Here is a 15,826-nt window from a genome sequence, read left to right on the forward strand (position 1 = left end):
GTGATTGCCAGTCATTTGACTGTTTTGCAGTCATTCGCTGCTCCAAACGGTAAAGGCAACTTGATCGAAACGAAAATGTCAAAAAGTTTTAGAACGCGTTCATTCTGTTGCGTGCTTTCGGCGTTTGACTGAGCAAACTGCCAGTTGTGTTATGCATAGCGTTCGTATTCCACCTCTAAACGGACGGTGTGAACTTGAATGCGCGTTGGTGTGACTGCGGTAGAAAAAAAGGATCGGTCGAAGCCCTGAGTCTCTACTGCTCCTTAGTCCGATCCGTTCTTGAGACTAGCTGTGCTGTTTGAGATCCTCATTATAATTATTGGATACTTCGCATAGAACGAATACAAAAGCACTTCATACGTAAGGTCTGCGGCAGGCTACCCTGGAGAAACCCTGATGCTCTTTAGTGTTATGAGAAACTTTGTCTGCTAGTTGGGATTGCACCTCTTGAGCAGCGACGAAGCAGCGATATCATCGCCAAGACTGCTCATAAGATCCTGTTGGGTGCTTTTGACTGTCCTGCTGTTCTGCTTCAGCTATACTGTTTCCTTGGCCTAAAAGGAACCAACAGTTCCTACGCTTCGATTGACACCGTACTAACTATGGACTTCATGCACCAGTTCGTCGTATGGCTTTAGAGTACAATCGTCGCGAAAATAGCATGGACTTTTAGCTACGTTCTTGTGCAGTTTTAAAATGTTCTTTTGTGTGGTTTTATGTTTTTGTTTGTTTGTTTTTTGTAGTTACTTTACCGATTTTGTTATATGTATTTTTATTGTATATCGATGTAAAAGACACTGGGTTTTTGTGCCACTCTGAGTAAGGGTATGTAACTTACTCAAGGTGGCTTTTCCCAGTCCAAGCAAATTTCATTTAGCTCTAAGGACGTTTGGCTCCTCATTCCACCAATACACTGATCGTCACTTGTTCCTGGGTTCCAGTTTTCGTGGCATAATTGTGTTACAAACTCTCGTTAGCAATTCAGTCAACTCTTTTGCTTTCCGGACTGTAGAGAGTAAGAGCGAGAGAGAGATTTAATATCGAAATTCCAATGTAATTCATTTCGACTTTATTTCGACTGTTTAATTTTTTTGATTGTTATATCTTCGATTTCAGTTCGCCTCATTTTAATAACAATTTAAATCGATTCAAGTTGATATTATTTTGTCTCAACTTTGTTGTATTTAGTAATCAGTTGTAATTCAGTAAATATTTTACTAGACTTTATACTACCCGGAGTCTGTACGTATTTTGTCCAAATTTATTTTACTTTTGCTTCAGTTTTCTATTGTTGCCTTTCGTCCTCTCGTTGGCTGCTTTTTGAAAAGAAGTTGGAGCTCCTGTTTCTTTTCGCTCATTGAAGACCGACACCACATTATTGCCGGCACCCGAATGCCTTTTGGATTGTTAGGGATATTAATTCCATGTGATCTCACCAAAGTGTTGGTTTCACTAGACCCCGGAATAATAAGGCTGTCTATTACGAAGAAAACCGTTTCGAGAGATTCTAAATCTCGTCTTAGTAGTTAAACTACTAGAGTTTTTGAATTCTCCCACCATCGTACCCTCGAGTCCTAGTACTAGTACTGTACTGATTGCCTGAATTTCCGATCAAATAAAAATATCCTATTTAAAACATTATAGCAATGCCTTAAGTTATAAACGTTTCTAAGACTTGAGCCTTCGTGATCAACAGGCTTCGCTGCACCACCATTCGGGCTGGCTCGTTAGACCATCTCAAGACGTATCTCAAAGCTACACTCAAAATATTCTGCACATAACTAATGGTAAATTTCCATAAGAAAAACTAGATGATTATCATGTGCCGCGTATAAACACAATCCGCCTAGAAATACACATAGAAATTATGCGGATATGAATAATATGTGCAATTATTATTATTATTTTGATTGTTTTTATTATTATTTATTAATTTTCTATCCATCCAACCTAATAGGTCTACATGGAGCAATGGTTGGATGGGGAAAAGCCAAGCTGAGGCCATCCTCACGTAGGCAAAAAAAAACCCATCATCTTCACAAAAATACATAATTACAATTCACATCACATACTACATAATAAATAAACATTAATTGTCAAGTGAGTAGCTAACTTAAACTAAATGCAAAAAATCATGGTCACTTATAAAATACTAGAATTAGAAATCTTTTGGAAGAATTTGTGCGATGGTTCTCCGAATTCATACATGTGCTCCACTAAAGAAAACGTTCGAATACACGCTGTCCAGCAGAGCGGAGAGAACGCTGAGGAGCCCGGAAGTTCAACGTTGAAAGAATGTTCGTTGAATCAATTTCTCCATTCAATATTTTGGCAATAAACATGGCTTTCTGAATTTTCCTACGGCGTTCTAAGGTGTCAAGCCCAATAAGGCGACAGCGATCAGGACACGGAGGTAGGTTCACGGGATCTCGCCAGGAAAGATTACGTAATGCAAGACGAATGAACCTCTTCTGAACTCGTTCAATTCGTAAATTCCAGGTTAGTTGATATGGAGTCCAGATAGGACACGCGTTTTCCAATAGAGGTCTCACCAGGGAACAGTACAAAGCCTTCAAGCAGTATGGTTCCTTGAAATCTCGTCCAATTTTCGAAATAAAGCCGAGCTGCCGAGTTGCTTTGGAGATAATAGCCGAGCGATTTAGATTAAAATTAAGTTTGGCATCGAGAATAACGCCAAGATCATTGACATGTTCAACCCTTTCAAGTGCTTGATCATCAATGTTGTATTCGAAAATAACAGGGTTAACAATGCGATGGAAAGTCATAACCTGACATTTTGAAATACTAACGATCAGCCAGTTCTTGCAACACTAATTCACGAAAATATCCAGCAGCTTTTGCAAATTACGACAATCTTTAATTGACCGTACCACAAGATACAATTTCAGATCGTCTGCGTACACTAACTTACAACCGTCACCCAGAAGCAAAGCGATGTCATTGAAGTACAGCGAGAAAAGCAACGGGTCCATATTGCTGCCTTGTGGTACGCCCGATTTATTTGAAAATGGGGTGGATAAACAGGAATTGAGCTGTACACGTAGAGTTCGTCCGCATAAGTAGGAACTTAACCACTCAGTAAAGTTTTGTGATGCACCAAGTCAAAATATACGTATGTATACATAAAAAATATACGTATATGAATAGTATGTGCAAAAGTTTCGCGTACCCATAAATTATAACTGTGTGGCATATAAAGTTCATTGACTAGGCACATTGCAAAAATCTATGTGTGGGACACATAGAAACTATACGAAAAGTTTTCTCAGTGTAGCTGGCGGAATATGTTCTAAATAACAAGCGTTAAGTTAAAATCCTATCTAGTTTATATCAAGATTGATCATAAGTGTTTCTATTACATTTATAACAAACGTTGATAGAAATATCAACTGGAACTACAGTTCAGTAACATTTTTGTTAGAATCATTTTATCAAGTTTTCACCTCACAACGGTTGGAGTTTTGGTGCTGAGATTCGTTTCTCTCAATTGGCTTTCATCGAACCGGATAGAGTGAATAATGAATTCTATATCCACCGATAATAATGCGCCTCCATTCGCAGAATACAATGGGTTCGTTTTGTACTTTGACCTAATTATGTGCTATTTTTTATATCAGAAGGGTTCTAACAGCCACTTCGACTGTCATTAAGACTGCTTTTGTAGCCGGTTTCGATTCCTGTACACAGTTTACGGGTAGGTCATATCTCTGTTGGAAATGAGATAAAAGTTGTACATCATCTTTTTGAGTTGCGAGCGAAATTTCAATTTTAATCTTCAGAATTACCCAATTTTATGACTTCCAACAAACAGTAAAAAAAAAAATTCTGCGCTTTTTCCTTACAATTTAACTGAATACACTGAACGAACTTCTAAAGTAGCAAAACATAGGTAACATTCAAGTATTGAAATATATTTTGCCCAAAATCGCCCGATCAGTTCCACTGTGCTTATGCACCCAAAGGAAAGAAGCAACTCCCCTGCGAGTACACGCCGAAAGGCTTGGGTTCATCCGCAACCGACGTAAAAGAAATCAATTTCTTTCGTCGGAGTGATAATAATAGAAACTCGGCAAACTTCGCAATCATCCGCAAAAATCGCAGTTAATTTACTCCCGTTACGTAATATTTGTCCAAACCGCTGGGGGAAACATACTAGATGACTACAAAAAAAGCACACACTTTTCGCAAACTTCATCGCCTTTCCTTTGTGCTGTTGCTGCTGCTGCTGCTGCTCGGTGCCTGCCCAATGGTCTCGAATCGAAGGTAGCGGCGTCGAAGACGCGCTACCGCGGCCTGCTATGATGAAGGCTCCCGGATCCCGAACGTCCAGCACAGCAGCAGCGCATGAATCATGAGAAACACGCGCGCGCTCGCATTTCGATTACCTCTGCCCGGCCGATTGCCGTGTTTTGATGGAACAACGAACGGGAGGAAACGGGTAGCGATGTTGTTGAGTTGTTGTTCATTGAGAAAAGTTGCTTTCCCATCGGCTGAAGCCACCGCGCTTGCTGCTGGCGCTGCGCTGCACTGCACTGGTTTGGCCCGGGGTTTTCTCGGATTGCGTTCGTTTCCGCGAGCGTGCTTTGAAAAAGTTCGTCTAGAATTTGGTGAGCCTGGCGTCCCTGCCCAAAAGAATGGCAAATGGAACGAACGGAAAAGTCAACACGCACGTTTGCAGGCAGTGCCGGAATGGGTCTAGTAATTGAAGGGTTATTTCATACCGGAATACCGGGGTGAGCGATAGAAGAAAACGCACACGAAGACGAAGTGATGAAACTGGAAGAGTAGCAGAATTATTAATGAGAATCGTTTCATACATTTATCCGTGGTTTCTCACATCGCATGGGAAAAAGGGTAGTTCGTTCTGCTTACTGCCTTTCTTTCGGCGGTTTCCTTCTGCGTTCCCCCTCACTCATACGTAGCATAGGCCGTGATCGTGAAAGAACATTCCTCCGGTCGATCTGCTGCCGATCGGTGGGAAACAGGAAGAGAGTAGAATTGTTATGGCTCGCGATTAGCACGAGGGGCGCAGCCGTCGCCGCCGGTCGGCCTGCCGGTCTAGACCATAGTTGCCTGACGATTCGATGCGTGTCTGGGAGACGGTCCTTCGTGTGTTTGCCACCCGTTCCGTCGAGCGAGGCCGGTACGTGCCATCGGAGCGTGTGACAGAAAGGCGACCCATTGATGATGATGATGATGATGGCGGAGGGAAATTACCATCACGAGAGCAATGGAACAATGGTCACCATCGGAGCGGAACCGAACTAGCCGGGGCTGTGAATTCCCGTCCGTCCGGAGGGGTGATTGTTGACGGTTGCTGAACTGTTGAACTCTGGCTAATCTCGTTGGAATGTACCTATGCTGAGGAATTTGACGAAGCCGGTCTGTTGTTTTTTGAAATTCTAATAAGATCGAAATTTGCGCCAAAATTTTCTCATTGGCTGAGAGGCTGTGATGACAGTCAGACAGTCAGCTTCACTTGGTACTTGGCGCCGCCACACCTCAATCGGAAGTCAAACTGTCCTTTCGTCTGCTGTTTCGGTTTGATGAGGGTAAAATAAGCTACCCTCAACTGGATTTATGTTTTGTTTCACCGTACGTGCAAGTTGGTTAGGGTTAACCGTATTGTTCTCCAGTTCTTGGCAGGATGAAAGTAAAATCGTGTGCCATCGTCTAAGGCTATTGATAGAATTGCACCCCGTTATGCAGAAATTCTTATCCTTACAATGCAATGGTGGCACCCTTATCGTCGGGTTCGGATAATTCGCTGCGCAGACGACGACCGGCGGAGGAAATTAATGATTTGCCCGCCGATGAGAAGTAGGGTGATATTCTATTAAGTAGAAATGAAGATTAAGGCGCAGTGCTAAAATGCGCAAGATGCACGCGGGTTGCTATGATGAGTCCTATATAGGGGTTACTTCACGAGGGGACGTTTGTAGTCTGCGAGCTGTCACCTTGGAACAGCTGTCACATAGGTTTCAAATGCCTGAATAAGGATTACGGCACTGGCTCTGCAATTGCGTTGTACGCTTAGAGTTAGCTTGGAATGCATGGGCCGAGAGCCAAGCTTATTATTTTGATTAAACTGATTTATGATAGTTTCATAGTTTTGAACAATTTTGTTTCGAAAGTGAAGAAGTAAGAAATACGTTCTTAGAGCAAATCAAAACTGGTTTCATAAATAGAAATGATTGCTTGTGATTTTTTATTCTTTCTAATGTCATAGGAAATAATACCAACAAAATTTCAGTTAAGATTGTTCAGAAATTTTAAAAAATTAACAACATTTAATTTAACTCAACTCAAATTCAACAATTTCAGTGTAATAAAATTAATCTACTTTCTTCAAAACAAACAATTTTCATACGTATTGATCACGGTATGTAATTTATTGCAATTGTAACCGAATTAAATACATGTCACCTTAGTTTGCTCGGTGCAAACCGACAATAAAAATATAATCCTAACAAAAAAAACTATTATCAAACACCCTCTAGACGAATTTTGAATGAAAAACAGCTTTTGTTCAAAAAAAGATACTTCTTATTTCAGCGGGATAACGACTGTTATATCTGTTTACGTTGAAATTTAATTGCCCTTGCCGTCATAAAGCTCTTGGCTATGATATAAAAGCTATCTGCGAAGCCTAGAAGTTAGCTAACTGCAGTGAAAATCGTGCCTATCATCCTTTGCTGTGTATATGCTAACCTCCTACTATGCCCAGTCATGAGTTCTGGAGCCTTCGATAGCATGCAACTGTCACTTTGCTTAACTCTCGCTGTGTCTGGAGTCTAGGGGCTCGAGAGTGTCCCGGAGATGCGCGTGAAAATCGTCACTCTATAGAATGTAGCTCTGAACAGTCGTGTCAGTTTATCTGCCGTATCTAGTTTCGATCGACTATATCGTATGCTGCCTTGCTGTCTGTCGATAAAGAAGGATCAAGTTCTTAAGAACGTTTATACTCATGGCTTTGCTTGTTTGATAATTCCCTACGTAACCTTGTGCTATCGGTTACACAGTCGGCGTATTACTATCTGGGAGAGTTCCTTGTAGGCGGGGTTTACCAGCGTTATGCCGGGATAGTTGCAGCAGTCGAACCGAACCCCTTTTGTAGATGGAACAAACCTCTGGTATCTCTCTCTCCTCCCAAATCTTGGAAATAACCCAGTGTAGAGCCATTCCCAACAAACATTGTTATTTAAGAATAGCTTATTCAACTATCGTACAGCTAATTCCCGTGGAACAAGTGCTCGATAAGCTATTATACAACAAAAATGTTACTTGGGTTACCAGCTCTATCTAAAAAACTTTGCTGATAGGTGTTGCTTGCCGGCGGCTTTGGAAGTCATCTTGGAGGTCAGGTGCTACGATATTACTTCCATGGGCTCTCTATGATTTACTTCCGTTCCACCTTCTTCTGCAACTTCGCCATTGAGGTCCATCTCGTACATGTTTATGAACAGATTCCCTTTTACGTCCCTACACATATCAGACTTCGGTATGCAGCCTTTACAAGATTGGTTACCTTTCTTGTAAAACTTGCTTGTGTCATTAGTTTGGAATAGTTGTTCTAATTCTGCACTATCTTTGTCCTTCTGTTAATGCTTTTGAGGAGTATCTCAGAAACGTGGTCAATTGGCTCCTTGTTCTTCGGTATTTAGCTAAGTTCTCTCTAATGGTTATGAAATGGAATGAAACCAGTCATTTCGTATACTCCGGGGTTCTTCAACTAGTACTAGTTATCAGGTAACAGCATCTGTGGCTCGAACAGCACGTTCCTCATAATCGTGTGGAAGATTTGTGGAAGATAATGCCAGTTATACATGTAATATATTCAGTTTAGATAAATTGGAACTATTATTACAGGCAAATTGGTAGAATATTCGACACTTTCGCTTAACGTTCATGTTTTTAGAGACAAAATGCACCGAATTAGCCTCATACCATTCTAACACGATTTTGGAACCTTGCCAAAACAGTGGTTTTTCAGTGCGTTGGTGCAAAACTGGCAAAAGTCTTTTTTGGAGGTATTCAGTATTGTGTATTTTTACTATTGATGGCACCTTTTGTGAGAAAAAATTTACTTCCCATGTCACAGGGTGCGGATAGCTTACAAAATAAAATATTTCGATCCGAATTTCGACATTATCTTCCTTTTAAAATGATCATCTACTTTGAACCTATCTTTTCCGGTTTAAAACTCTTGTCCTGGGGTTTGTTAAAAGCCAGTTTTGACGCATGTTACGTCGTCTATCACAAAGCAGCTGTATCTGGATAATATAGTACCTGCGTGTAGTGTTTTCTGGCTTTCTAGTTTGCGAAGTTGTGTACCTTATATGCATGTAATCCAGTTTATAACTTGACTTTTTGGACGTAGCATTGTGAAGCACTGATCTTCTTGGCATATGTTGACATATTGGGATTTTGGTTGAAATTAGCCGTCTTTCTGCAAGCCGCTTCCGGTTTTCTTCCAGGGTCTGGTTTGTGATCAAATTTTAATCGATCTTTGAGCCGTTTTAAGACTCTTGAGATGCTTACCTCCGGATTTTCCATATTCGCGAACAAAAGTTTTTCATTCGTTTCCATTTGACTCGCTTGGACGAAACAAAATACCAAGCAACGAAATTCTGAGGATGTAAACAATAGCTACCTTCCTTTTAAAGGGTAATAACACAGTTTCTCTCAGTTGGTTAATTTCCATCCTGGAGAAAAAAAAGCTATGACCAGTTGTAAGTTTTGCAATAATTTCGTGTTTGCCCTTTATTGACCTAACCGTTCCTTTGGAGCTGCTTGTGGTCTTAGCTGGCTTATTCAGTTACACTTTGCGGTTATTCAGCACAATTTCAAAACTATTTTTTGATATTTTCAGGCGTCAAGGCCTCCTTTGAAAATACATATGGGTCATTCTATGCCAAGTGACCGAGAAAAAGTTCAAACGTGTAATCGATCTTCAGGGATTTGAACCAAATCTTGCCAGATTGTTAGTTTTCGGTTAGAAAGTAAAAATCCAAAATTTGGTATGGATCGGACGTTCCCTCAATTAATGGGAGCGCCTCCATTTTTAAGGAAAATACCCGATTTTGTCAAAACCTCTTTTTTCTTTTGCTTATATCTCCGGGAATACTAAGTTTAGAAAGACACTATTTTCGCATTTTCAAAGGAAATCATCCAAGGAATTCGAAAAAGATATTATTTTTGAGCACCAGTGCTGCTAAATATTTTTAAACTCAATTTAAAAACTAAATTTACATTTTTCGCTCAATGAAGACAATTTTATCTCAAAAATTCCAACTTCATCGTGTTCCGCAGATTTTTTTACATAAGAATCACTCATTGCCCCGAGGTATTCTTTGCCGATCCCGAGATACAGCATTTTAAAGCAAGCAATTTTTAATGTAAAACTAAGAGTAAAATAACTTTTTTTTTTGAATCAGTAATTCTCTACGCAATGTAAAAATACTTTGGCATATCAGAAAAGCATTTATACGGTATATAACAAGGTTTTTCTTAACAGTGTTGCCAAATTTGCATGGTTAGTTACATTAATTAAGGGAATATTAGTCTCCTAGCAACAATAAACGTAATAAACAAGGAAGGTAAGAGCTCATGTCTATTAGCGAGATGAAAAACAGTTTACAAGGCTATGATCAAACAACTAGCGTATATTTTATGCCTTTTTGAAGTAACATTTCCTCATCTAGCGCTATAAATCAAACGAAAAACTGAAAAGCTGGCCATACTGTTAAGAAAAACTTTGCTATATATTGTATAAATGCTTTCCCGATATGGCAAAGTAGTTTTACATTGCGTAGAGAATCACTGCTTCAAAAAAAAGTTATTTTGCTTATAGTTTTATATAAAAAAGGGGGAATTGCTTGCTTTAAAATGCTATATCTCGGGATTGGCGAAGAATACCTCGAGGCGATGAGTGATTCTTATGGAAAAAAATCTGCAAAACACGATGAAGTTGGAATTTTTAAGATTAAATTGTCTTCATTGAGAGAAAAATGAAAAATTATTTTTCAAATTAAGTTTAAAGATGTTTGGCAGCACTGGTGCTTAAAAATAAGATTTTTTTCGAATTCCTTGGGTAATTTTCTTTAAAAATGTGAAAATAGTGTCTTTCTAAACCCAATACTTCCGGAGATATAAGCAAAAGAAAATAAGAGATTTTGACAAAAAAGGGTATTTTCCTTAAAACTGGAGGTGCTCCCATTAATCGAGGGAATGTCCGATCAGCACCAAATTTTCGATTTTTGCTTTTTGGCCGATAACGAACAATCTGGCGAAATTTGGTTCAAATTCGTGAAGGTCGATTACAAAAAACTCGGACACTTCGCGTGGAATGACCCACATAGTGATGAATTTTAGCTTGACAGAAATCTCAGTATTTAGTGTAATTTATGCCCCAAAAAGTAATGGAACCTATAGAATGCAATGTTTAGTGCCTCGAGTAGCAGTATTACAGCTAGCAGGTTAGTTGAGCTAATTTTATATTTTTGCGATGGTTTCCCGAATCTATGGGAGCATGTTGTACACTGAAGAAGGGAAGCGAAGGGTGATATTCGGTGCCATGCTGACTGCCATAAATGTACTCTGACGAGCTTGTCGTTAATACTTTTTGTTTTCGTACAATGCCAAATTGGCCCCGCATTTGTCCTGTACTCCACCAGCTGGCTGCGAAGTCTGTCGTATAAAAACAGAAGCTCAAGTTTTGATAACGCAATGTAGCACCTAGGCTTTGCTTTGCTTTACAATGCCAAATTATTTTGTTTCTGATCTGTCAGGCGTATAAGTATCAATCGGTAAAAGATATTTTAGTGCTTTGTCGATAACTTCAAAATTAATCAACTTTGAATTATTTCAACGACTTTTAATATTCATATGTAAACATCTTAGCATTCGGAACGTTGATTTCTGTTTAGAGTCGTTTGATCAATAAATTTTCATCAGAAATTTCAGATCTCGCACGTTGAAAGCTTTGATATTATTTTACAGTACGATGTTGTTAAGAGTTGACCCTTCTCTGGAAGGTCGAAATCTGGATTTTCGTGGTTTAATTTCGGATGTAGGAATTAAAGTTAGTGTTGGGGTTTTTTGGTTATCCAGCTTTCCACGAGCGATAATGGCGGTGATTGAGCACAAGTGGGCACAATATTTTGACATTCATTGGAGGAGCGTCGAGTTCACCCTGACGGAGTTACTATGGAAACATCCATGATTTTATGCAGCGGTTTTTAAAAATTCGAAAAATTGCCAAAATGACCAATTGAGAGATCATAAAAAAATTAAAAAATTAAATATCAAAAAACGGCTTCATAACAATTTAGATAATTAAATTTTACATGCTGAAAAAAAAAATCAGTCATATCGGCATACTAGATGCTGAGATATACGTTCCGCCAGCTGAAAAAACATGGTTTCGAGAAAATCGCGTTTCAAGTTTTGTACAGTGTTTTTCCTTAAGACGATCCTATAGTTTTTGCTGTAACTGTTCAACGAAATTAGATATCAAAAATCCATTTGGCGCAACATTTCTGAAGCTATAAGCCTCCCGAAAATGCAAGAGAAACAAATTTCATTTTTTCCAGTTTCCAGAGTAGGGTCTGCTCTTAATAAGTGCAAACGATAATATTGCATTGCTACCTGTCGGTGTTTATTTTCGGTTGATAAACTATTTTCAAAGTAAACCATGGAAACGGACCGTTTTTTCACAATTTTTCAGCAGCGCGTGCTTTATTGCAGCCCTGCAGTCTCAGGTTACTAGGTTTTTATGATATATTATTTAAGGCAATGATAATAAGCGTGGCACCAATACGCTTATAATATCTGCCTAATATGTGCTTCATTATCATTGATATTAAGGTTCAAATATTCGTCGTTGACTTTTGGGATCTCAAAAACGTTGTGCTTTGATAGAAAGAAAGAATGAAATAAATAAATTTTCTTGAAAAGAAATATTATTTTGAGCATGAAAACTGTTTTTAAAGTCCAAAAGTCCGACGCTAGACGCTATAGTAATCCAAGTACAATTTGGATTTTATTACACTCTCATGATGGCATTTAAGACCAAAATTGGCCATGAATTTCGATTTAATAAATGCAAATGCATTATTTCGATTTGATAAATGCATTTTTAATTTGTAACTTTCGATATTTTGCCTATTTCTCAGAAACACGATTCTTCGTAATCCTTTATAAACACTAGAGGTCTATTATACAAATGGGAGCACGTTCATTATGATAATTTCAGTGTCCATACATAATAGGAAAAACGCGCATTCCAGTTCTTATTATCGAAGTAATGTATTAGTAAAGTAATAAGTAATGGAATAAACAAAATGGGTTTGTATGGTTCCATGGAAAAGGGTCATCCTTCTCGTTTAACAAAAATGAGCAAATAGGAAGAAATAATTCATTGAATGCATTTCTAATTCATACTAAGTTCTATTTATCCAACTTCAAGTTGATCTGTTTCGAACGTCCTGTTAAAAGCAGTTTGAGACAAAACCATTTTATAAGTCGAACTTCCTTTCGCATTGCATGACGTTATGTTTTTTTTCATACGAAGAAATTGTTTTGTTCTGTTCTGTTGTTCGATAGCGGGGCGATGCTTCTTACATAAATTAGAACCCCAAAAAACATTTTTCGCTAATATCTCCATTGTATTGCTGAGCTTGTTGACCGCTCTGGTATGATGCAATTCCTGTTTTTATTTTTCATGTCACCACTAAACGACTAAACCACACAGCCGCATCCGTCTTGAAGCTGTCAAACCGACCGTTTGCTCGTTTTTGTTCGACAGCTCCATAGAAACGTCACACGTCACCACCCATCGCCTGGCCCCATCGAAGTAGGCCCCTTTCGGCCGTCTAATTTATAAATATATCAACGCTGCTGCTGGCTGCTGGCTGGCATTCTGATAACGAGTGCACGCTCGAGTCGCGCTAATTTTTTCCCATCACATTCCGGCACACCCGTCGGGGCTGCGCCGCCGATGTGGAACATTGCCACCAACGGCCGCCGCGCCACTTGGTGGGTTGACTATAAACGCGTGCGACGATTATGCGAACCGTGCACCCTGGCTGGCTGGCCCCCGTGAGTGATCGAGTATCCGGCCGCACTGCGATAACAAGTCGTCGCCACGACGACGACGACGTCGTCGACCGTGCCGAGTGTAGCGTAGTAGCTGAACCGAGAGTGTGCTTAGCTCGTGCCAAATTGACTCTTGCTCAATCCGCCATCCACGGCGGCTCGGCCGGAGATTATCTGGTTTGCTTGTGTACGACGACGACGACGGCGGAAAACCAGTTTCGCGTCGCGCATTCGATTAGGCTCCCCTTCGGGGTTGCCATTTGAATATCATCATCAGAGGCTGCCAGAGCAGCCTCCAAAGTCGAAAGGGATTTCCGTTGCACCGCACCGACTGGTGCGGTGGTGCTGCGGACAGTATCGTAATGCGCGCGCCCCACGGTTCACTCACGGTCCTCTAATGCCATCGCAGATCAGCATGCTGGCTGGCAGACCGAACGCCCGGCAGAGGCCAAAACTCGTGGCAAAAGTGTGAGCGTCGCTTGCCGCCGTTGATCGTCAAATCAACTCTACATATCGTACACATTGGCTCCGAATGGGTGGATGCGGGAATGGACCGGAAGGGGCGAGACGAAAGCGAGTGAATAAAAATCAACAACTCAGCCCAAATAGATCTCCGGCGGACCGGCAGCAACCACGAACCACCGAACCACACCACACAGCACAGCACACCATCGTCGAGTCGAACATAACAGCCGGAGGAGCCGAGCGTGAGAAAGTTTCGGAAAAAATAACGTGTGCTAAGCGCGCGGGCATTTGTTTTCCGAACGAGATTACAATGCTCTCCCCGTCGAACCGTCCGCCGTCTGGCCCTGCTTGGCTGCTCTGGTCATGTTGGTTGTTCCTGCCGCTCCTTTGCTAATGGTGCCCTATCGATCTAGGCTTCAATGTGTTAAAAACTAGTCATATTAAACCAGAAGGGAAGAGAAGGAGAAAAAAAAAGTTAAACTGATATTTTCATATAATGAAGAAGTTAAACAAAAAATATCGTTATACCCCGAGCTGAGCTGGCTGCCGTTCGAGTGCTCGATGGGCCAGGATAGGGACCGCTGCGCAGGGGTGGAAGTGTGCGAGGGGAGGGAAGCATAGTAGGCAGCGCAGTGAGCCAAACCAAAACCAACCGGGCGCAGGAAGAGGGAAGAAGCCGTGTAGAACGCGCGAAGCAGGAACGGAGAACACGAACGAAGAGAGCATGAGAGAGAAAACATAAAAGCGACAGATGGTTACGATCGCAGTATACATTTGCAGGTGGTAAACTCGTGTGGGAAATACAGTTGAGTTTAGGTTCCCACGAGTCGCTCGGCGCTGCTCCGAGTATAAAAGCGGGACTCGGTACAATTTTGTTTCATTTCACATCTCGTTCTCGTACCGTTCACAACGTACGTACGTTCGTTCGTTCAGTTTGTAACGAAGTTTACAAAAGACGCACTCGTCTTTCGGAATTTCATCGCTATCAGTTCATCAGTTCAGTGTGTGTTTCGCTGCTGAAGGAATAACCGACCGAAGATAAACAAAAACAGTTTTTTTTCTGAGAGAGTGAGAATTGCTCTGGAAGAAAGTGAAGTGAAGTTACGGGAAGTCAAAAACCCCAAGATACAAAGGACATACATTAGTCTTGTGCGAAAGGCAATTGTGAAGTGATCAACAGAAGCACAATGGTGTACGCCAACATGGTAGCAGAGCCGACGATGGGCGGCAAAATCTCACAGCCCAGTGCGCTGGAACCGCTATCCCGGACATACCAGTACCGTAAAGTGATGAAGCCGATGCTGGAACGCAAGCGTCGTGCCCGGATCAACCGTTGCCTGGACGAGCTGAAGGAGCTGATGGTTTGCGCTCTGCAGTCCGAGGGCGAAAACGTCTCGAAGCTGGAAAAAGCCGACATCCTGGAACTTACCGTGCGCCACTTTCACAAACTGCGCCGACAGAACCGCCTAACCGTCAATCCAGTCATCGATGCCGACCGGTTCCGTGCCGGATTTACCCATGCCGCCAATGAAGTGTCCCGCTGCTTAGCTTCCACGCCCGGAGTCGACATCAAGCTCGGCACAAAGCTGATGACCCACCTCGGACACCGACTGAACGATATGGACAAAGTGTCGCCCCTGTCCGTGCACGTCGAACAGAACCTGCAGAGCCCGCCAGTTTCGCCGTTCTCGACCAGCTCGTCCTCCGCCGTCGATATGCAATCCTACCAGATGCCACTGACCCCGCAATCGTTCCGTTCCGGCAGCGGCAACTCCAACAGCCCGTCGCCCAACCCCAGCGAGTGTTCGAATGGTTCCGCCGCCGATCAATCCACTTCCGGCCTGCTCAAAATCCAGGAATCCGTGTGGCGGCCGTGGTAGATTCTGCTCAACTCTTCCTCCTTTCCCTCCCGTTCTGTGAGTGGAACCGGTACCAGTGACAACAGCAAGACTTATCACTCAAACGCAACCAAATTCCTCAATCCAGAGATCTCAAGTGTCGCGCATATGCCCCGCCCCCGTGAAGGTGACGAAGCTGGCAGTACAAAAGCGAGTAACACAGTTGACAGTTATAAAATATTTCACTCAAAACAATCGTATAATGGGTATAGCTTTAATAGGAGTTAGGACACTTTTTTCACTCTAATCGTTTAAGAGTTTGTGATATTACCGTTCTTTAGGGACTTTTAGGTCTTAAGGTTATCTTTTGTTAGTGTTTTTTTTTCGCTGAGAAAGAATCTGTT

General features: G+C 41.5%; 1 protein-coding gene across 1 annotated transcript; it reads left to right on the forward strand.

The window, feature by feature from the left end:
• The first annotated feature begins 14,771 nt into the window (after positions 1-14,771).
• LOC128737104 (enhancer of split mbeta protein-like) lies at positions 14,772-15,464 on the forward strand. The gene has a single exon (XM_053831668.1). It carries the CDS (start codon positions 14,772-14,774, stop codon positions 15,462-15,464), a length of 693 nt encoding a protein of 230 aa, XP_053687643.1.
• The last annotated feature ends 362 nt before the right edge of the window (positions 15,465-15,826 follow it).

The sequence above is a fragment of the Sabethes cyaneus genome, chromosome 2, assembly GCF_943734655.1.
Source record: "Sabethes cyaneus chromosome 2, idSabCyanKW18_F2, whole genome shotgun sequence".
NCBI lineage: Eukaryota > Metazoa > Arthropoda > Insecta > Diptera > Culicidae > Sabethes > Sabethes cyaneus.

Excerpts from the sequence above, each read along its gene's own strand:
- LOC128737104 (XM_053831668.1), top strand. The coding sequence starts at position 14,772 with ATGGTGTACGCCAACATGGTAGCAGAGCCGACGATGGGCGGCAAAATC.